General features: G+C 43.9%; 3 protein-coding genes across 5 annotated transcripts in view; 2 read left to right on the top strand and 1 right to left on the bottom strand.

Annotated features, from left to right (window-relative positions):
* Positions 1 to 93: 93 nt before the first annotated feature.
* Positions 94 to 16,599, bottom strand: LOC143153055 (uncharacterized). The gene is made up of 9 exons (XM_076323801.1): positions 16,505 to 16,599; positions 16,262 to 16,448; positions 15,998 to 16,125; positions 15,451 to 15,730; positions 2,887 to 3,096; positions 2,090 to 2,250; positions 1,849 to 1,923; positions 1,124 to 1,284; positions 94 to 1,034 (listed from the first exon to the last, which is right to left on the bottom strand). Exons 1-9 carry the CDS (start codon positions 16,597 to 16,599, stop codon positions 880 to 882), a joined length of 1,452 nt encoding a protein of 483 aa, XP_076179916.1. The 3' UTR covers positions 94 to 879.
* Positions 4,575 to 9,709, top strand: Nop17l (PIH1 domain-containing protein Nop17-like). 2 transcript variants are annotated; one of them, XM_076324288.1, is made up of 7 exons: positions 4,575 to 5,143; positions 5,203 to 6,420; positions 6,484 to 6,709; positions 6,767 to 6,917; positions 7,003 to 8,137; positions 8,210 to 8,598; positions 8,676 to 9,709. In XM_076324288.1, exons 1-7 carry the CDS (start codon positions 4,616 to 4,618, stop codon positions 8,851 to 8,853), a joined length of 3,825 nt encoding a protein of 1,274 aa, XP_076180403.1. In that variant the 5' UTR covers positions 4,575 to 4,615; the 3' UTR covers positions 8,854 to 9,709. The 2 variants fall into 2 exon arrangements, with proteins under 2 accessions (XP_076180403.1, XP_076180402.1); XM_076324287.1 differs by having other exon boundaries at positions 4,576 to 5,143; positions 6,484 to 6,917.
* Elk (Eag-like K[+] channel) overlaps positions 16,077 to 21,725 on the top strand; it is a 29,599-nt gene continuing 23,950 nt past the window's right edge. For both annotated transcript variants that reach the window (XM_076324318.1, XM_076324319.1), the window contains exons 1-2: positions 16,077 to 16,577; positions 18,433 to 18,543. In XM_076324318.1, coding sequence (XP_076180433.1) covers positions 18,468 to 18,543 — 76 coding nt within the window. In that variant the 5' untranslated portion in view covers positions 16,077 to 16,577; positions 18,433 to 18,467. The remainder of the gene's footprint in view (positions 16,578 to 18,432; positions 18,544 to 21,725) is intronic.

Genomic DNA, 21,725 nt, shown 5'->3' on the forward strand with positions numbered 1-21,725 from the left:
GCGACCAGTGAAAAGAAAGGGAGATGCGAAAGGAGAAACGGTAACTCCTGTTTTTGAATATTTCTTTGTACGTTTTCCATATTTATTCTATAAATACATTTACTTAAAAGTGAATAATAAATTCAGTTACCTCCCACTATTGATAAAACTGATACATTTTTCAAATATTACGTTACAGCGTGTATAGGTTTAGCGTCGCTCGATTAAGTAATCGACGAGTTTTACGAATACACGTTCTGTTCTATCCGCGACACACAGTATTTTCAAAAAGTGTAAAAATACAAGAAGAAGAAAGAAACAACGCGTTCGCTAGCACCGTTCAATTGATAACTCGTCCACCGCAGACCATGTTACGTGTGCGGTAACTATATTTAACGAACTTGTAGTACTTTTTAATGCGTACTTTTAACAGTGTATGTGTATACAAATAAAAAGTAGATATTAAATAGTCCAAATAAATATCCCGAATTATATGTATGTACGTGTGTGTGTGTGTGTGTGTGTGTATATATCTATGTCACTGTTGCATGCGTAACGAGATGTACGAGGAACAATGGTGCCTCGCGAAATCGGTGCGTCACACATACGATGCGAGTAGCGGACCTTTGGCTCTAAAAAATGATAAACGTTCTCTAAAGGTGGCGCCACGTGCATCATTTTGCACCGTAGAATGCTACTCGAACGCTGCAGCGAAGATGGGAGGAAAGAATAACATCCGCTTGTATTTCTTTTTTGAAAAATATTTTGTAATCGGTATAAAACAGACTTTCGTTTATCGTTAAAAAATTACGAGCACCGTGCAACGTTTAATACAATTATCTTTGGTGCAATTTGAAACTAGATATCAGTAGGGCATGGCAACCTTTTCATTCGTGGATATTAATTTTCTACAACGTCGTACAATGTTTCGTTAAAAAGACGGTATTTTAGCCACTGATATAATTCTATTTCATCCTCAAAGAGACTGAACAATATATCTCTTTCTCGTGGTTCCGGTACAAACGAGACATCGGAAAGGGACTTCTTTTTCGGTCCTAAATAACAGAAATCGGAATAACTGAAACTGTAACGCACAAATTCTGTACAAGTATATCTGAAAGGTATCCGTCTTGCGTTTGCTTACGAATTTTCCTGTAAATTTGTCTAGCGCCACGGAAAAAATATGGAAATTTATGTTCCAACAGGTTTATCGACTGCTCCATGCAATCTAAAATGCCAACAACTGGATACCATTCGGCAATATTTACTTTAGCCCGCTCCAATGCCCATTTGTTATTTATCTCTCTGCAAATTCCACGTTGCGCAATATAGAAAGAGAAAAGGATAAAAGTATAGCGTTGGAAAATGTTGTTTACGTTAACGAACTTGCAAGTAGGGAAACCTGTATTTCTAACTTCCGGTAACCAGGATACATAGCTCGAAAGTGATTCGGAATTAATCATAAACGTTAAACAATCGTAATTGGTAAACGAGATTCTTCGACTTTTGTTCTCGATATATTTGTACCGTATTAAACTACGTGTAGAAACAACTGAACGTGAAAACTTTGTACAATTTCCTTTTTCCTTTCGACGCGTTTTTTCGCACGGAATCGATAAGCTGTTTAAATGTTTATAAACGAGCTGCGATCTTGGAAGAACGAACATTTTCATTTTGTCCTTACCAAGTAGGTTTGTACAATGGTATCTCTCTCCGATACGCTCGCGTAACGAAATTTTCGAAATATCGACGGTTGCGACACAACAGTTTTGGGAAAACAGACTTTGGGCAACAACCGTTCCTCATTTATAGAAATTCAAAGAACCTGACGATTCATAATTTCGAAAGAATGAACCTGTATGTACTCACGTGCATCTAGGATCCTGCCCGCAAAACGTAGGTATGGCTCTATTTTCGTTCGTCGTTTTTCGCTTTTCACGGTACCTGAAAAAGGAAAGCGCACGAGTAAACGGAGTACGTACACGCGATCATTGTTGTCCGGGTACTGACTCGTGGTACCAGTGTTTCTCGATCAGCGAGAAACAAATTTTCACGAAACTCGAGCGAAGAGTAAGAGAAGGGAAGGGAAAAGAAAAGACGCGCGATTTACCTTTGTAAATTTTGAACACCTAGGGGATTTCTCACTAACGAGACGAACGTCGGGGCCTGTCGTCCGAATTTCGAGAAATTCAAGTACCCAACGTTCCCGTCGAAACTCAAAGGGATCGCCTCCTGGCGTACGATATTGGTAATTTCCTCCACCAACAGTTCCTGCGAAACAACATCGCGCCCTCGTAAAGAAATATATCGAACGCAATTACCCGAAAATTGATATTCATCGATATTAATCGCACGGAATCGATTAATCGTTCGAAACTCGCTCGAGCCCGAGCGCGAACCAACGAACCGAGTGCACCGGACACGATACGAAGCGTCAGGATGATTGATTACCGTACGCGAAATATTATACATTCAATCGTCTTCTTAATATTTATTGCCTTTCTCGCGGTGGTACGTCACCTGGATATGCTCCGAATGGGAATTCTCGTTGCTTCGGTCGGACAGACGGAAAGTGGTACAACTTCGGTTGCAACACCGAAAAGCCGGGGCCTGACGCGAACGCAAAGTGCAACGACCACAACGCGATTAAATCTCACGGAGATTTATACGATCGATGAATCACCAGCTGATTCGTGTTTCCCGCGTTATCGTTCGACGGTATCCGAACGACGCATCGATAATGCGATACCGCGACTGTTAGCAGGGAACGAATGAATATCCATTACAATCGTGGACAATAATTCGAAGAATTTCTCCGACGAGTCGCGCGATCGCAACACGTTCATCCGTATATAGTATAGCGGCATAAATCGGGTTCTTTCGCGACAAACTTCGACCCGGATTTACCTCTTGCAACGTTGATAAGAGGCCGTGATCACCGGGTGGCAAACGTATGTGTTTGAAAGCATTGTAGCCCTGCAGACGCTGCAAGATCAGGACCAACAGTTCGGCACCAGCTTCCGGTACACGTGTCAACATCAGGATATGCTTGTTCATTTTTGTGCTATTCCAACGAGCGCCCAACTCCGCGAGCGAGGGTGTAACGTGTCTATACGTCTGTATCGTAAATCACATTTTTCATTATCGTTAAATGCGTCTTATCGTGGCTGCGCGGTATTATTATTTAACGCGAGAAGCGGGACCGAAATCCTATAATACTTTTACGGAAATAACGGGATTCGCGATATCAACGGAGGCTCGATTATTTAATTTATCGCGCGCGGTAAAGATCACTTTCCAGTAATTACATCCTCCGCTGATGCACTTTCACTGCAACGAATACGTTCCGAACTCGAGCAGCGTACCGCCCGAGAAACATTCTATTCGAATCGAAAGGTACCGAAAACCTTGGTAACGAGGTTTCCCTCGTTCGATGCGACCGAGCCATCTCGTTTCGTTGGATCTAGTTGCACGATCGAATTTATCCGATACGATTCACCTGGCCATTATTGATCTCCTGTTCCTTCGCGTAACGCTTTTCTATATCGTTCCCCGAACGATTCGCGAACTCCGTCGTTGATTTCGACCTCAAAGCAACGAAGAGAACCGTCGAGCAGACAGCGATACCGGTCAACAAGCCACGGTGCAGACGCATGTCAAAATTTCTCGCACGACGAACTCGTGGTCCCGCGATACTTCTGGACGTGTCCCTTTTTCTCCACGAGTATTCGATCGATGATCCTAATTACCGACATCGAGACTCCTAGTCACGAATTACCGGCAATTGCGTCTACCAAGAAACTGAGGAGAATGTCACTGGGTCAGAGACTCCGTACCGCTCGATCCCCACATCTTCACCTTAACTCCCACCAAGCGTAAATCTCGCGAAAAGGGAAACTCGACTTTTCCACCTGTACTCTACACTATTTCACTTTACCAATTACGAACGAGAACTTGAATACTTTCGAGATGATCGTCCGATGGATTCGATCCGTTGAATCTACTCGTGAATCGGACACCTCCCCTTCGACATTCGATATACAGTCCCGTTCCTCTACGAATACAGTACCCTCTACCTAAATCATCCGTCCGTCTTCGATTTTCGTTATTCGGCCGTTCGTTACGACACTATCGATTCTATACGTCGATGTAAGAAAGCGTTCTCCGTTTGCTCCGAGCAATGTCAGACTCGAACACGGTAAAAGGAAGCTCGGCTGCGAGCAGAATCTGATACTTCGCGAATCGACCTTTGCGACAACCCGCTGATGTTCAATGGAGTTCAATACGGACCCGCTTTCGCTTAAACGTTATACGAGACACGATCGAGACGATATTGAATATCGAGTTCGTTGAGAGTCGTGTTCGATGTTCGAAAACGAGTACCGAAACGAGAACGATTTGTCGGACGTTTCAGGGATTCTCGATTCTAACAATTTCTCTACGTACCGTTTCAAAAATACAGAATCAACCGACAGAAGGAAAATGGCGCGCGCGCGCCACTAGCTCTTTCAAAGTTCTATGTTCAACCGCTGTTCGACCGACCGGCATGGTGGCGCCGCCATCTACGTGATACCAAGTGCTTCGCGATTCTTCTATCAACGAGTTTATTTGTAAACACGCGATATCGTTTCGTAAGATGGACACGTATAACGAATCACGTAGGAAAGATTGGGAAGATTTGGAGGTGACCAAGGGAGAGCTCAAGACGTTGACAGAGTGTTTGAAAAAGGAGGGGTTCTGTAAATTGCTATCGGAATATATGAAAGAAGTGACCGATCCGGAAAATAGGAAGATCTACGAGAAAGAGATCATACGATTGGAAAAAGAACGGGGCGTCGACGTTACGTTTGTTAACCCGGAACCTGGTTACGTCATAAAAACCAGCGCGAACGGGGATAGAAAATGTTTCCTGAATATCTGCAAGAGCAACGTTATTACGCAACCGAGCAGTCAACCTGCTTTCGAGCAAGGTCATCGGACTTTACAATGGTCAATTCCTTATTCGCTCCTATCGGCTCGCGACGACCTTGACAAGAACAATGTGCGTTGCGTTGTCTTCGACGTGGTCTTCCACCCCGATACGATTTATTTATCATCGAAGAATGCACAGTTCCGCGAAAGCGTGAACAACACGGCCATGGACGGTGTGGAAAACAACTTTAAGGTAAGCGTCGCAAACTCCCGTCGTATTCTCGCTATTCTCTTACTTTTACAATCTTTCAGATGAAATTGGATAGGAAAAATCTGAAATTCCCAAACTTGAAATACAAAGGATTACCTCTTCCCGCAGTTATCCGAAAGCCTTCGACCGAACCGGCAACAGAAAAGTTGGATATAGAACCAGCGATATACCAGAAATTGATGGCAGATTACGACCAGAAAAGAGAGCAGCAACTGAATAGCTTAAAGGAGAAGCCAAAGCGTCCGTTGCCGCCTACTATCTACCGCAAAGATACATCGAACCCTAGCACGGACGCCAATAGCCGATACGTTACGCCCAAGTTCTCCATAAAACATCAATCTTACGTAGAGTTGGAAGATTTTAGTAATAGTAAAACTGGAAAAATGAACGCCACGGTACCTAAAAAATTAATCGTCACCATAGATCTACCGCTATTGAAAACCGCTACCGACGCTTCGTTGGACGTACAAGAACGTTACCTTAGCCTAAAGAGCGAAAAGCCTGCAAAATATTTATTGGATCTCCCGTTGACTTATCGCGTGGACGCGGACAGCGGTAATGCCAAATTCGATCCAAAATACAAGAAACTTGTCGTAACGCTACCAGTCGTTAGACCGGTAGTGCCAATGTTGGATACCAGAGAGGACAGCGGCGTCGATAGCGATCGTAGCAGTCCTGTACCACTGTTGCGGGAAGATTCGGTGGAAGAATCTTCGAGTGACGTTCGCTCGGATGACTCGACGCCAAAGTTGGTCGAAGAGTGCGAAACAGTGCTTACGACGACAAACGTAGAAAATGAAAGTGAAAGTTTCAAAGAGTGTAGTGATAGAGTACTAAGGACTAGCGATACGGACAACTCGGATACATTTCTAGATCCCGACGTTAAGTATTCATTGCCGGCGTACATATGTAATATATACGACGATCAATTAGCGATCACTGTAAATGTAAAGAACGTGGACCCAAATTCCATTCGACATAGAATATTGAAAAATAACTTGGGAATACACGTTTCGTTAACATCTGTAGGCGCAGGATTTTTTCCACAGTGTCATTCGTTGTGTTTAAAAATTTACGAAGATTCCGTGGTACCTGATTCGTTCGCGAGTGAACCATGGGATAATAACGTTGTGTTCACCGTCGCGTTAAGAAACACTGAAAATTTAGGGCGATACTATGTCGGACTGAACGAAGAGTTCATGGAAGAAAGGAACTTTCCTACCGCTACGTTCTTTAAGAATCAACTGAAAGAATTAACGGTGAATCTTTTGTACGGTAACAAAGATTAAGGATCATTTTATCTTTAACTATATTTTTTCTAGGCCATGGACGATTTAGAAGCGGAAAAGGATCGTACGGTGAACGTGCAAACGGAGGACGACGGTGTTGTTATAAACATCGGCCCGAGTCGATTACATTCCGATAACGAAGCGGAACAACGAATCACAAAATCGACGCAACAGGAGGAGAATCCACAAGAAATCGTGATAAACGCTGGTTCTATTTCAGAAAGCATCGAAGATAAATTAACAAGTAACAGTACTACAGGTAGATACTCGAAAGGTATATTGAAGCCGCGCAGCACTCATGATTTTTCGCGTTCAGTATCCGAATCTAGCACCGATGAAAATGGAATGCCCGCGTCGTCCATAGATTGTCATTACGATTCGGAGCAAGATGTAAATTCTGAAACAGATTGTTCCAGTTTGAAGAAAACGGTACGATTTAACGAGATGGTGTCGCAACGGTTGTTTAGGTATCGTTACGTTTTCAACGCCGGTGGTGAACGGTTGTTTTTTTAACAATACGTCGCACGTTATTTGATTTACATAATTTTTTAGGTCCAAGTCTAGCATTCTTCATCAAAGTGAGTTAACGACCGTGTATCAGACTGTAAAACAATCGAACACGAAACCAGAAAACTACCAAAACTCGATGACCGATTACGACCAAAAAAGAGAACGGCAGTTCAAGCGTGTAAAGAGGAAACCAAAGGGTGCAGCGACAAATACTATACACCGCGAAGACACATCGACTACAAATGTAGAAACGAATAGCGAATATTTTACACCGAAATTCTCTATAAAATATAAATTTAACGTAAAACTGAACGCGAAAGTACCTAAAAAATTAATCGTCACCATAGATCTACCGTTACTGCAAACCGACACCGACGTTCTCTTGGATGTACAAGAACGTTATCTTCGTGTAAAATGCGACAAGCTTGCGAAATATTTATTGGAACTCCCATTGCCTTACAGTGTGGACGTAGCTAGTGGTGATTCCAGGTTCGATACAAAGTACAAGAAACTCGTTGTAACGTTAACAGTGATTCCAACAGTGGAGCCAATATTGGACACTAGAGAGGACAGTGGGGTCGATAGCGACCATGGTAGTCCTCTACCAGTGTCGCACGAGGATTCGATGAAAGATTCTCTTATTAATGGTCACACGAGTGACTCCATGCCGAAGTTGGTAGACGAGTGCGAAACGGTGCTCGCAGCGACAAAAGTAGAAAATGAAAGTGAAAGTTTAGAAGAGTGTAGTGACAGCGCATTGCGGACTGGTAGTATAGACGACACAGATACATTTCTAAATTCCAGCAATAAATATTCACTGCCACCGTTCACCTGTAGTATACACGATAATCGATTAACAATCACTGTAAATGTAAAAAATGTGGATCCGAATTCCATTCGCCATAGAATTTTGCAAAATAATTTAGGAATACATATATCGTTAACGTCCGTAAGTGCGGAACTTTTTCTACAACACTATTCGCTGTGTTTGAAAATAGACGACGATACCGTGGATTCTAATTCCTTCACGAGCGAAGTGTGGGATAACAATGTTATATTTACCGTCGCGATAAACAATCCTGAACATTTAACGCGATATTATGTCGGGGTAAACGATGAATTCATGGAAGAGAAAGTTTATTCGCCTGCTGCATCTTTTCGAGACCTACCGAAAGAGGTAAAGGTAATCCTTTTCAATGGCTGTAACGGACGAAGCTTAGTTTTATATTTATAATTACATTTTCTACAGGCCGTGCGCGAAAACACGGAATCGGTAAAAGATGAAACGATCAACGGCAGCCAGCGGGCGGAAGATGTTACAAGTATTAACCCGAATCGAATGGATTCCGACGACGAAGTGGGAGAAGAAAGTACAAAAACAACGGACGAACAACATGCCATAACGGAGACCAGATTTGTTTCAGAGAACAACGGAGACGAATTCCTAAGCAACAATAGTAATACAAGAACAGTTTCCGAAAAGGTCTTAAGGTCGCGATCCACTCATAATTTGTCACGTTCGGTGTCTGAATCGAGTGCCGATGAAAATGGAATGGCTACATCGTCCGTAGAGTCGGATTGCTCCAGTTTAAAGAAAACAGTTCGATTCAATAAGATCGTGTCGCGACAGTTATTTAGGTATCGTTGCGTTTATAATGTCCGTATTTGATCAATAACGCAACCCGCGTTACTATTTAATTTATTTAATTTTTCAGATCCGCTTCTAGCATCCTTCAAGAGCGTGAAAAAAGACGCCCTCGTAAGTCAACGACCGTAACTCAGACCGTAAAACCTATACTTAAGCAAGATAAGCAATTGCCGCAAGAAAACACTTCGGAGAACGTAGTTGCGGCAGAATTTAACAATGATTTAATATTTGATCTCGATATGTAGAATTTGGCTGATCGCCAAGACACGTATGGAATTTCTTAAAGTTGAACGAGTAACGTAGAGTCCGTTCACCATCAAAGGACGATTATTATCGCAGATCTACTTTTAAGGTCGTTTACTAAAAATGAAAGCAAATCCTAGAATTTACTTAGAAATGTGTGATAATTTTCTATAGTTGTAATTGAACTATTGGTATCGTTGAAAGGAGAACCGATGACACGTTAAAATTACAATCACAAAAAGAATCGTGAACGAACGAAATTATACAACACGCGTGTTACTTTTGGTAGCCCGTAACTCGATAACTACGAGAAAAAAGAATAGTTCTGTATAATTATTTTTCGATAGTAACGTCCTGGTGTATCTAATAATTTGAGAATGTCGATTTATTCCATTAAATTTTATCTTCTATATTTATAAATATTTATGCATACACAGAATCTCTTTTAACGATTTCGCGTACGATCTATTTTAAATTTTAAGTATTTCCTACTGAAAAATGAAAGAGAAAAAAAAAAAAGAAAAAAGAAAGAAGAGAGAAAGATATCGATGAATTCGAAAGTATGCGCTCTATCCGATAGAATAAAGTTCTTATACACGAAGTTTTACAAACATTTTATAGACCGTGGTGGAATTATTTATACGCGATGCATTTAATAAACGTATCCTTTCAGTAAACGGTACTCGTATAGTCTGACTATATTCCATAATTATAAAACGTCACGTCCTCATTCTAGAATAAACGTGCACTTGTTTTTCTAGCGGGATGTTTGCCATATCAATGTACACGCAACAAGGTATTAGCGTATTTTATGCAAAAGAAAAAGAGAAATAAAATGTACAAATTGTAACGTTTCAATGGATCGTTAATGGTTTACCGTTGTTAAATCCTCGTCCAGAACGCATAGCGTACAAACATTAAAATATGCTACGGTACAAGGATTCGAGATAACTCTGTGGTACGCAACCTCTCTCCGAAAGCAAGGGGGTACGCGATAGATCCAACGCGATAGATCTTTGCCATTGATATTATCCAACCCAACCCGGTCCCTCTCCTCCTCCCCTTCCCTCCTCCCCCCCCCCCTCATCCCCGATCCCCCTCGCCCCGAGAGTCTGGAAGAATCGATCCGAAACTCGGAAAGTTTATTCGTTATCCGAATGGTTGTCCCATTAATTAATTTAAAACGATTATCGGTTCGCCGTTGTATTTAAGAAATACCGCGAGTTTGTTCGTCGAGACGGCAAACAGCGGTCTCGACGAGGCGCGAACCTCGTAGCGAGGCTACATCGTAGCGGTAAAACGTGATAGAAAAGTGGGACAAGCCAGCAGCACGGCGGTAGAGGCAGTCGGGCCACAGCACGGTAGGAGCTGTGTACGAGAGGTTGCCCGGAGTTGGAGCCCATCGATCCCGCTACCTGCGGGGGTGTAAGGTCGTTACACTCGCGTCTACCTATGCCCGAGCTGCATTGCATAGTTCCTCGTATTATTCCTATTGATGCCCCGCCACAGGGGCGAGACAGCGACGACCCTCACGAATGCAACGTTCTAATTTCGCGGCGCAACCACTACCACAAGCCTTGGTTCACGACTTGGATGGCGACGGGGTCGCGGCCTGATTCGCAAACACTCTACGAGACGACCTAGAAGGACAAGGGCCTCTCGTCGGAAACACTGCGAAGGTACCATCTCCCTTACCCCCTCCCTTCTCTCTTGGGAGCGTAGACTCTTTAGTCTACTCTTTGGTAGAATGCACATCGCGAATCTTTCGACACCCCGGAGAGATGTTCACCTCTCGAACCCTTTGTTTTTCTTTTCCCCGTTTCTTTCCCCGTTTTGTTTTCTTTTTTTCATTTATTTGCGATTCATCCGCGAAAGTGGTCACCGGTGTTGCACAGACGGAAAGAAAAAAGAAGGAAGAGAAACTCGAATCTTCAAGGGATACGTTGATCGTCGCGTCGTTCGAGAATCTTCGGGTACTCTGGTCTCGAATCGATCTCCAGCCGATGTGCTCGAGTAAAAATGGTGCGATGGAGCACTCGCGTAGCAGATTTCGCGATTCGAGTACCGATGAGATAAAGGTGGTAGGCCTGACTAGCACCAGGTGGATAAGTCGTCCACCCCTTGAGAGAGTCAGAGGTCGACGTGGGTGCACGAGGGTGCACGAGGGTACACGTACCCCACGTACCGTAGTTACGGCAGGCACGACATCGGCAATGCGGCAGCCGTTTACGTCGTTACACCGTTCAATCATCGCACCCGGCACCATTGGGGAACACGGACTAGTGTGTTGACCGATATTTAACGCGAACTTACGGATCTTAAACATCTTTGGACGATTCATCGTTGGCGTCCCTCAGCAGTCGCGTTTGTCACCGATAGAGTACACAGACGCGCGCGCGCGCGCGCTCGCGCACACACACACGTACCGGTCTCCGATTGCGTCTCAATCGTCCAGAAACTGCTAATAGACATTTCGATTTTTCGATGTGTGTATTATACGTAATATACGTACGTATTATACGTAACGGATAAACCGTGGATAAGCCGTGCTCGATATATTCGATCGAACATCTACCGTTGCTTGTTAGAAGGTTGAGAGGTATGTCGGTTCGAAAGAATTAGGAGAAACTTTTAATGTCGCAGTTATCTCGGCAAGAGGAAACTCTTGTCTAGAAAGATCGTGCTGTTTGCACAAAGATGTAATAAGTTCTTTAGTCCGTGAAGAGCTTTAACCTGAAAGCAATTTCTCTGCGACCCAGAAGTGCAGCCAAAAGCCTGACGCCGGTGGCGCATTGAATGCCGGAGCTAAAATAAGTGTTTCGAAACACGAAATGATAAAAAAATCCGGGATACTTACGTAACCGGTGTATTAATTTTGGTTAACGATAGCGGAGTATATCGCGATGCATTCAATTAAAAAATACGTCGTACAATTATTTTAATGGAATAGCAATGTACACTCCAGTCGATAAATCGCGGGGCACTTGATAAATGCAAAATAAAAATGAAACTAACGCTTTGTAATTTGTACTCTTCATCTCTACAAAATTTCGAAAACATTTTTCTCTACGGAGACGGAGACAGACATTTTAAGACAGCCCGATTACGTTCCGACCATTAAACGAACAATTAGTTTCATGGATTCTATATTTGCGAAAACTTTTGAAAAATGTTTCAAACGAACCTTAAGGAAAATTAAATTTCGCGTATTTTCTTTTTTTCTACAATAAAGGAAACATTCTAATGAAATTTGATTCGTTGCGTAGCTGAACCAAATTAGAAACTTATTCTCCGTCTCTGTTGATTTCAATTATAGAGGGAATGTAAATTATATCGTACGTTAAGGATTTTATTAACAATTTGGCAAACACGCTTGTATTATCTTTTCATCGGTGTCATTTTGTCCATTATTTTTGATCAATTCAACTTTCCTGTTATATTCCTCGCTGAAAATAGTAACTTGAAACATGAAAATGTAACAAAGCGGGGTAATAAAATTGCCGCGGAAAAAGTGCACGTTAAAATGTACGAGTCTCGAATCTCTGAGAATGAATTACTTTCCATCGAATGCACGGTCTTTTTCACTCGCAGTCGAATCAAGACACCTTACGCGCACACATCTGCGCAACGTACAAAGGTAAAGAGATTTCGCAGAAATCGGTGTGCAGTGATTCGTAGAAATCTTCGTTCTATCCTTGGATGAAGAATCTAAGACGCGTCTCGAGACAAGAATCTCCTTTATTATTATTCTTATATTACTAAAAGAAAAAAACAACGTCGTTCGGATGGTTCGATCCAGCGAGCCGTAACTCGCACCGGCGTGCGACTTGGAACAAATAAAATCGTAAAAAAGTAAAACGTGCAAGAAAAACGGCTAACTACAGTTTCATTACACCTTTTATATCCAGCTTTTTCTCTGGGGGAATTGTGTTTTACGCGTCGTAAAGTATTCGTTTACGTGACACGTGAAACATTTTCCGGCGGCATACGTGGGATGATAAAAATGTGTATAAGAATTGCAAAGGTAAAGTTTCTCTTACGTGGAAAGAGAAAAATCGAGTACTATATAACCGCGGGGAAGGAGGCGACGAAACGGACTCGTTAATTTTGTCGTCGTTCGTGCGAACGACTTCTTGTTATTCCGGCGTTCCTTGGGGATAAAGAGAAAAGCCTCCCTGCGGTACAGGAGAGAAAAAGGGAGAGAGAAAGCGGTAGGTACCCTTCGAATCTTCCTAGCTCTTTTTTATCACGATCCGTCTCCTTCTCTCCATCCCTCCCTACGGAATCAGGTACTCGAAGTAGTGGAGTATCGATTATATGGACCCTGCTTCGTGACCACGCGCCGTCAGTAGACCGTGCTGCCCGGATAACCCACTGACACTGACGATTTTTCTGCAACGCGGAAAATTTCTTTCTCTCTTCTTTCCTTTTTATTTTCAAATATAGATTATTCTTTCTTCGATCCGTCGATAACGCGACCGGTTGTTCACAGAGCCGAACCCATCACCGGTTCATCGCTTCTCATTAATTTCTCTTGAAACTGGGAAGCCGCTCCAAAACGCGCTCGGTAAGCTCCGTGCACGATGTTGTCTACGGGGAGTTCTCAACTGCTTCGCTTGCGGCGCAAAATAGAGAAATTGGTTTCACGTCACGGTCCGTCGAATGTCTTAATCTCCCACGCTGCACGGAACCATGATAAATAGATCCCGGGTGAAGTAAATTCCACGTTCGAGCGATGTTGTTTGAAAAAATAGGTTTCGGACAAGTTGCTCGAGACGATGGGTGGGGAGAAAGAATGAAAAGAGAAAAGAAATAGTGGAAAGTACCGACCGACCGACCGACCGACCGAGCATTTGTACGGCCAATCGATGCGTTCGAATCTTTTCTGTCAAATGGAAGATAACCGACAAAAGCTTCCGATATTACGCCTAAACGTGATCTGCACTACCGAGCACTTTGGCGCGGTCGCTCGATTCGTGCTTGAAAAATAGGCCGACGAGTCGGATTTGCCTTTCACACGCGTCGCGTCGCCATGTCAGAAAGTATTGCAAGGGGAAAGATTGGTACCGATTTAAGGGTAAGGTGGACGCTATCATCGAGTAATTTTTGCTCAGCCACGGCACACGCGATACCGATTATCGCGGGAGAGACATCGAGGAACAATATTTCTGTACGCGCGTAGATAGCTGTGTCTGTCCAAAGATTCCAAATGGTCGACCTTCGCAAACACGTAACCGAGAAAAACTTACCCCGTCGTGGTCTACTTGCTCGTGAAACTCGCCGACTTGCGACGAGTAATCCAAGCAGGGAATTATTTACTTCGGAACCGACAGGGTGATCTAGAAACGGTCCATCAGTTGACGGAGGATTCTTTCTTTCATCCAACACCGTCTCTCGAGTTGTCGCAGAATTATCCACACAATTAAGTATCGGAGAGACAAAGGCGATAAAATTTCACGTACCTGGTTTTCGAGTTGCCGTCTCCGAGAAACAAGATTTAATTTTTTTAAGAACAACAAAACCCAAATTTCCTCGCGATAACGGATCCGGTCTCGGAGAAATTTTTATAAGACGTTGACGCAAATACGCCTCCCAAGGACAGTCTTGAACGGAAAACGTCCATCTCGAGGGGCACGAAGGGTATCGTCGTTCTTCGTTAACCCGAATCGCGATGTCGCGATGTCGCGATACCGCTGGCTTCACGGTTAACTTGGTACCGTTAAATACACGATCTTGGAAGCGAGCGAGCAATCCGCGAAGATTTTTCTACGACGGGATCTATATCGGGAACACGTACAGATTGCATGCCCCGTTCACGAGGTACTGACACGCGAATACAGTCATCGACCCTCTTCGGCGCGGTCGCATTGTACAATACTACGAAACTGACCTGACTTGACGTTTCATTCGATACACTATGTATATATATATATATATATATATATATATATATATATATATATATATATATATATTTTTTTATGCGCGTCCGCGAATGTATCCAGCTGTAAAAAAGAAACGTCGATAAAACGGCGCACGAAATCGTCTCGATGGTAATTCCGTAGAATTCGTATACCGCGGTCCTGTTCCACTTATTACCGGCGCAGTGCTGCCGGTGTGGTATTTCGCACGAGCGGATGAACAAAATTTATTTCTCCTCGATATAACGAGTCCGAATCGCGATTATATTCCAGCTACGCAATCTTTTCGTCGAAAATCGTTGGAAAACGTCCGTGACCGCGGAAAGAAGCAAATGCGTACTTGTCCCGTCTGTCGGGGGCTCCAAAGGAACAACGAATTCTTTTATATAAGCAATATACGACGGTATACCTTTGCATATCTGCTCTCCGTAAACGCGGATACAATCAAATATCCACGGATGCCGCCACTTTCGTAACGCTGCTGGAACGCCCGTTACGCGTACAACTTTCGATACGACCCTTTGTTCGATTTCGTCCTCGATTTTCAGACTTCTTCAAAGGCGAACGTTAACGAAACAAAACGCAATTCATCCTGCCACCGCTCCGTATATAAATAAGCATCACCTCGTACAAACGAGAATGGAATCTCGTAGGAGTAAACGAAACGATTTTACTAACCTTTACGGATGTTGGCCAAGTGTCTCTCGAGTAGTTCGTCGAGGATTCTGTATCGTCGTGTCCATAGAGTCGACGTCTGCGACAATCTTTTACGGAAGCTTTTCCTTTCTCTCGAAAAGTCCGCGGTTGCGTAATATTTCCGCGGCGCGACGAAACGAAACCAGGTGGGAATGAATTATTTATAAATAGTCGAATTCCGGTCCGCGGGTTTACGCTTAAAACCGCGCGAACATTAGCGTCAAGTCCGCCGAAGGAATGTTGTTCTCTTCCTTCGATGATTCTTGGTTACGAATACATCGATTCGGACGGACTTGGCTCGAGTACCTGTTCACTTTCTAGTAGCTATCGCGAAACGAGCACCCCCGCAGCCAAGTGGTACTCTTTAGGTGCGGTACGGTAGGTTCGAAGTTTTCCGAGCGACGGACAGTGATTCGCAAACAGTGAACCGTGAGGTGAAAACGGTCGTGTACCGTAACGGGGTTGACGTTTGAAACGCGAGTCGATCGTGTTTACGCGTTCACACCGAGCGGCGATACTACTCAATTACGAGGCAAGGGTGGACGCGCGCGTTACATCAATCGTGCTCCTTGAAATAATCATCGGAGACGGTACACCAACATGCTCGATCCTCGCTCGGAGTCTTGACCCTGTTTCACGGCTCGCGGTATACACGCGCTTTGGGAATAATCAGCGCGCGTGCGTGTGCGGGTTACACGGTTTTGCGCCGGTGTACTTATCAGAGTACACCCGCAGATGTGGTTGCACGTACAGTGAAACGAGGCTGTGTTCGCGTATACCTTCAACGGTTTACCACATGTTGCGCCTTGGTGCGCGGAGCGCAAGTCAGCCAGGAGCCCGGGCCATCAGGATAGAGAGAATCTCTCCCCTCGGTTCGGTCAGTTACGCGAGTACCAGCGAACGTTTCGCGCGTCTCCCGTTCCCTACGACAATGTCGCGATAAAGCCGAGGCATTTCTATCGGTACGGGAATACGCGGTACTCCTCACGAACGTGTTCAATGCGGTATCGTGACACATCGAAAATACGAAGGATACCAAACTAGGTGTAGTGATTCCCGACGATGCCCAAGATGCTCACCCACTGAGGTGGAACTTTCTTCTCGATAAGGTTCGTACCGATCACCGATCATCGATCACCGATCACCGTCACCGTCATCGACAATGGTCTTTAACGCCCGTCTATCCGTATCCGCGACAACGACCACCCGGAAACGTTCCATCGAAGCGATCACCGTTCGAATGATCCGCGTTCTGTGTTCTCTCGACACGCGTTTCTGCAACGCGTAATGTGCTCCCTATCTCGCGATCGGTCGACATGGACTCTTTATCCGAGCCTCGAACTTTGCTCTCCTTACTCTCGAAAACGAGACAACGATAATCGAATCAGCAACGTCGCGCTATCGATGATCGCGAAATTGCGACGACGATTCGATCGAACGAACAAAAATACATACCATTATCGAACGATAACGATCCACGGTGGAAATTATTCGCAACATCGCTCACGATTCTTCCGAAACGATACATCGAACCTCGCTTTCCGCAGAGGACAAGGATGTAACGAGTGTATCCTGTGGTATGATATATCCTCACACCTGTTACATTGCTCGAATCGCTATACCGTGGCGAAGATTTATCTCGCGGTAACGGATACATTGGAAACATTGTTATATCGTAAAACGACGAAACGTATTCTTACGTTTGCACGGAACGCACTTTGTAAACGTTCGGAGCTTTATACGTTGCTGCGTTTCCAAAATTTTTGAAAAACAGTTTTAGCACGGTGACGCTTCGACGAGTCCTTCGTAAAGACTTGCCGCGTTAATTGCATTCACCGCGAGCAACAACGGTACACGACTCAAAAACAGACTCGAACGTTCAATAGTTGTTCCCCTACCGTGTTCAGTTTCAGCGCTTGAAGCTTTTTAATATCTCCATGCACTCGGGGGGAGATCATTTTGTTTTCGAATACGGACAACGTTTCATCGGTTTATAAACGACAATATTTCCTATTTATAAACCGATGGCTTATTATTAACGTTCAACCTCGTTCTATATATTTTTCCGGTCGAACCCGTTGGATACTATTCTTTGTTTCCAAAAATAGTTGAACTTTTTATTCGTCTCGCAACGAAATTCCAGCTGAACACGTTGAATTAGTTCCAACTCGGAGACGATATCTTATTTTCGTGATGTAACAACACGTAACGCATCGCGTAACGGATGACAGGAATTTACTATAAATAAATAATCACGGTTCGCAATCGTTGTCAGTATCGACAATGTTGCTATCGAAGCGTGTAAAATTATAATGTATATACAACGTAATAATAACAAGATACAACAATGGCAACAACGCGTGTATCCAAGGATACCCGGAACGAAGGCAAAGTATAACTTTGGTTGGATTAATTCCAGAAATCAAGAATACCATTGAACAACGCGAGTAACAATAGAACTGTCCAATAATGAAAAGCTATGAATATCGTCGACCACCAGGCTCGTGAACGAGACTTTTGTTTGTGCAAATGTATTTCCCTTCCTGCTCGAAAAGTTATACGAAACGCGAGAAATTTACAAAAACAGAATACACTCGATCGAAGACTTTGGTCGTTTTACGAGCGCGTTAAATTAAAACTCTCGGCTAAAAATAGTTGCTTAGTGCTGCAATCATCTATCACCGCAACTCCTGTACCGCACGCAATCCTTTATTTTCATTGGACCACTGACCTACCTATCGAAGACTTGGACCTTTTTCTCGTGCATAAATTTCCAGATTTACAGCACGCTTTATGCACCACCGAATAACAAACGCGATCGAAGCGTTTCCGTTACGTTCATACTATATATCTATATATGTTACGCGGTGTACTCTTACGTAAAGAAATCTGTATCGAATGCATACTTAATGCAAGGATTTTGCATGTATTCCTTTTCAATGAAAATTTCTTCGCATTTTACAGATTTCAGCGCCTGACAGCGCGGCGGGGCGGCCCCAATGCCGGTCAGGAAGGGCCTCCTCGCCCCACAAAATACTTTCCTCGATACTATCGCCACTCGTTTCGATGGAACCCGTGAGTATATCGAAGAAAATCATTTCGTTAATTTTTCCCTTTTTTCCCTTTATCCGTTCGTTCGTACCTCCGCGTGTGCAACGCGCGTGCCGTAAAACGCACTTGCGGGGCTTTATCGGTGTGCGTTACCTTTGAAGATTATTATTATTATTATTATTATTATTATTATTATTATTATTACTATTACTACTACTACTATTATTACCGTTCCGCGGGCAAATACCCTTTCGAAATGATAAATAAAAATTACACGGTGAGCAGAAAATCAAACTACGATCGTTACCGAGTACGATAAATGTAATACGAATACAAACGATTAAACTCGTTCGCTTACGCGTTGCGATATTTCGATATGTCGTACGGTTGTCGCCAAATCGATAAAATGCCATACAGAGGAAGGAACGATAAATAAACGACAGGAATTAATTACCGTTACAAATTTAACGAATTCGCGTGAGAATACACGTACACGTTATCGCGATGAACAAAAATGTAGACGACGAAACCGTTCGTCCGAATAATTTATATATCCGGTACGGTACACGAGTACACGTATGGTAATCAACAGGCTTTTTCTTTCGAGTGCTTCGAGTATGTTCCGTATTATATAGTAGAACGCATACGCGGGAACGCGGTAACGTAGAAAGAGGGTCGGAAACGCGACTCGATGGCCGATTAATTCGTTCCACTCATTCTACGAAGCGTGAGCAATTAATTCTCAGGGAGAATTCAAAAGTGAACCGATCGCAACGGTCGAATCGCATTGTGCATAAATAAAACAGAGTATAACCAATAAAATTCCGATCGCGCCATGGAAGTGCCAAAGCCATCCCCGTAAACTTTCCAGGAGTGTCGAGGAACGTATCGTAGTACCCGCGTTTTTCGATTAGCCTCGATCCCAATAAAATCGACCGAGACCCAACCCTCGTTTGCGCGTCGTCGAGCCAAAATTAGACGATTTGTCGATGTAAAAGAGTCCAAGACAGATCCCATAGTTTGCGAAAGAAAACCATCGATCGATCGATCGTTCGTTCGTTCGTTCGTTCGTTCGTTCGTTCGTCCACGTTTACCCGATTCGGTGCGGTGCGTCGATTTAAACCGAAACGTTTGTCGTTTCAAAATTTTGATATTTCGAAATTTCGAGACCCTGGGTAAGCCAATTGGTGCGATATTTCGCAGACGTAACGGTTAGATTGGACGTTCGCGCTATCCGCGACACAATGTCTAATACGATTCAGAGGGTCGTACATGTCGGTGTTTACCAATCGCTCGATCAAGCTGCAAATTAATACAGAAGCGTCTCTCGATACTTGCCGCGGCGCGTTGACGTTACCTCGCTAATTCGTACACCAATATTACGGGTCGAAATGTTAACATCCCGCGAAACCGAATTGTCTCAGGAACCGATCGACACCGCCGCCGCCGCCGCTCGAATACACCAGCCGATATAATTACGTATGTCGGATAACTGTGCACCGTGTGAATGCTGTTTCGCGCGACACACCGGAGAAAACGATGAAACGAGTTCATCTTTTCGCTAATAATAACGCCCGGCTAGCTTACCTTCCCTCGGGACACCGACTCGGTTATCTTCAACCTTTCCCTTTACAGTGGAGACGTAGTTTCGGGGCTAACGGTACGGGGGAAAGAAAGTAATCTAAACTGTCGCCAACGCTTTAACGTGATCCCATTTTCTTTTTTCCCCTGGATGTTTTTATTTTTATGATTTTTCTTTTTTTAATTTTCTTTTTCGCTTCGTTTCGAGAAAAGGAAAATGGCGAAGGCGCGAACAACTGCATACGAACTGTAAACATTTTCGGGAAACGTAAAACGTTTAACGAACCGAGGCTACCAGTAGGATATTGAATTCAACCTGCGTCGTCCTATTCGATCGACGACACCGGCCGAGATAATAATTTCTTTTTTCCTTTTTTCGGTAGAGGCCCGAGCTTTGCGTTCAGCCTTATCCGTTTAGACTCCCTCGGGGACCCCCTATCTCTCGTGTAGGAATTAAGCGATAGGACAGAAAACTTAAGAATCCACAGTTACCAATATAAACTTCGGGCCTACAAACTAAGGAAAACTAATTACGAGAAAGAGGCTACGGATCGTCGCTATCGCGGTCGTAAGAGAATTACAGGAAAGTTACGTCCTTGGAAAGTAATGGAATCGCATTTTTTCTCACCCCCGTTCCACTCACCCCCTCCTCTCTTTCGAGACGCTGACAAAATTGCATTCCTGTCGCGATCTAACTACAATCTCTGGCAGTACATTTCGATTTAGTCGCGGGGATTTAAACCGAGGGTATTTACTTTTAACGAGCTAATTTATTATATGCATCAAGCCGTACTGAATTTCGTCTCGTTAACACCTGTCTTGTGTAACACAGGAAATGCTCCGTTTCGTGCAACGTCGACGGTTGCGCAACGCTTCGGATTATCGTCCGCGTAAGAATTAATCTTCGCGATGACACCTGGCCCGCGGTATTAAGACGATTAAAGTGCTATTTAATTCTAATATACGCGTCACGACAGTAACGTTCAATTGCTTTTTTTTCCATTCCGTAACCACCTTTCGGCCCCTTCTACGCGCGCGAAACTAACCAAGGAAACGTACCGGCAATTACCGATACGCCTGGCACGATTTCCTGTTAAACCGTTCACGTTATCCAACAGCACCTTCGAACTCGATCTCGCTTTATCGCATGCAAAACCGTGTTTGCATTAGTCGAAGTAACTCGGAGCAGTGATCGAGCACTTGCTTGTTCACCACATTCTCAAGGCGATCGCGTCGTTACAGTACGATGTCTCATCGTTTCGAGAGAATACGACGACCCTAGAATTATGCTATTACGCTCGAGCTTGGTGTTCCGTCGAACACTCGAGCGATTTATCGTCGAGTTCCGTGATCGTTCCACGTAAAACCACAAATATCGGTACACTCTTCCCGTGTCGAGTAATCGAAAATCTACGTGCAACGTGGATCGTGCATCGAAACGCCCCGCAGTGCCACGTAACAAGAAAACAGAGCAATTACACGAATGCATAATTAACTCTTAACCCCGAGTCAATTTTTCACGCCCGGTATCGATTTACCTGCTTCCATTACGCGAACGTCGGTGAAAAAGCGTACCTGTGTTGGATGCAAGTTCGCGACCTTTCCATTGTGAACGCTCCAATTTT

The sequence above is a fragment of the Ptiloglossa arizonensis genome, chromosome 12, assembly GCF_051014685.1.
Source record: "Ptiloglossa arizonensis isolate GNS036 chromosome 12, iyPtiAriz1_principal, whole genome shotgun sequence".
NCBI classification, from domain to species: domain Eukaryota; kingdom Metazoa; phylum Arthropoda; class Insecta; order Hymenoptera; family Colletidae; genus Ptiloglossa; species Ptiloglossa arizonensis.

What these genes read in the sequence shown, in the direction of transcription:
- Nop17l (XM_076324287.1), top strand. Translation starts at nt 4,616, where the DNA reads ATGGACACGTATAACGAATCACGTAGGAAAGATTGGGAAGATTTGGAG. An exon ending in GTGTCGCAACGGTTGTTTAG is followed by an intron (nt 6,918 to 7,002) that starts GTATCGTTACGT and finishes ATAATTTTTTAG; the next exon opens with GTCCAAGTCTAGCATTCTTC. An exon ending in GTGTCGCGACAGTTATTTAG is followed by an intron (nt 8,599 to 8,675) that starts GTATCGTTGCGT and finishes TTAATTTTTCAG; the next exon opens with ATCCGCTTCTAGCATCCTTC.
- LOC143153055 (XM_076323801.1), bottom strand. Translation starts at nt 16,599, where the DNA reads ATGATCGGTGATCGGTACGAACCTTATCGAGAAGAAAGTTCCACCTCA. An exon ending in TCTTATCAACGTTGCAAGAG is followed by an intron (nt 2,251 to 2,886) that starts GTAAATCCGGGT and finishes GTTGTTTCGCAG; the next exon opens with GAACTGTTGGTGGAGGAAAT. An exon ending in ACAAATTTACAGGAAAATTC is followed by an intron (nt 1,035 to 1,123) that starts GTAAGCAAACGC and finishes TCTGTTATTTAG; the next exon opens with GACCGAAAAAGAAGTCCCTT.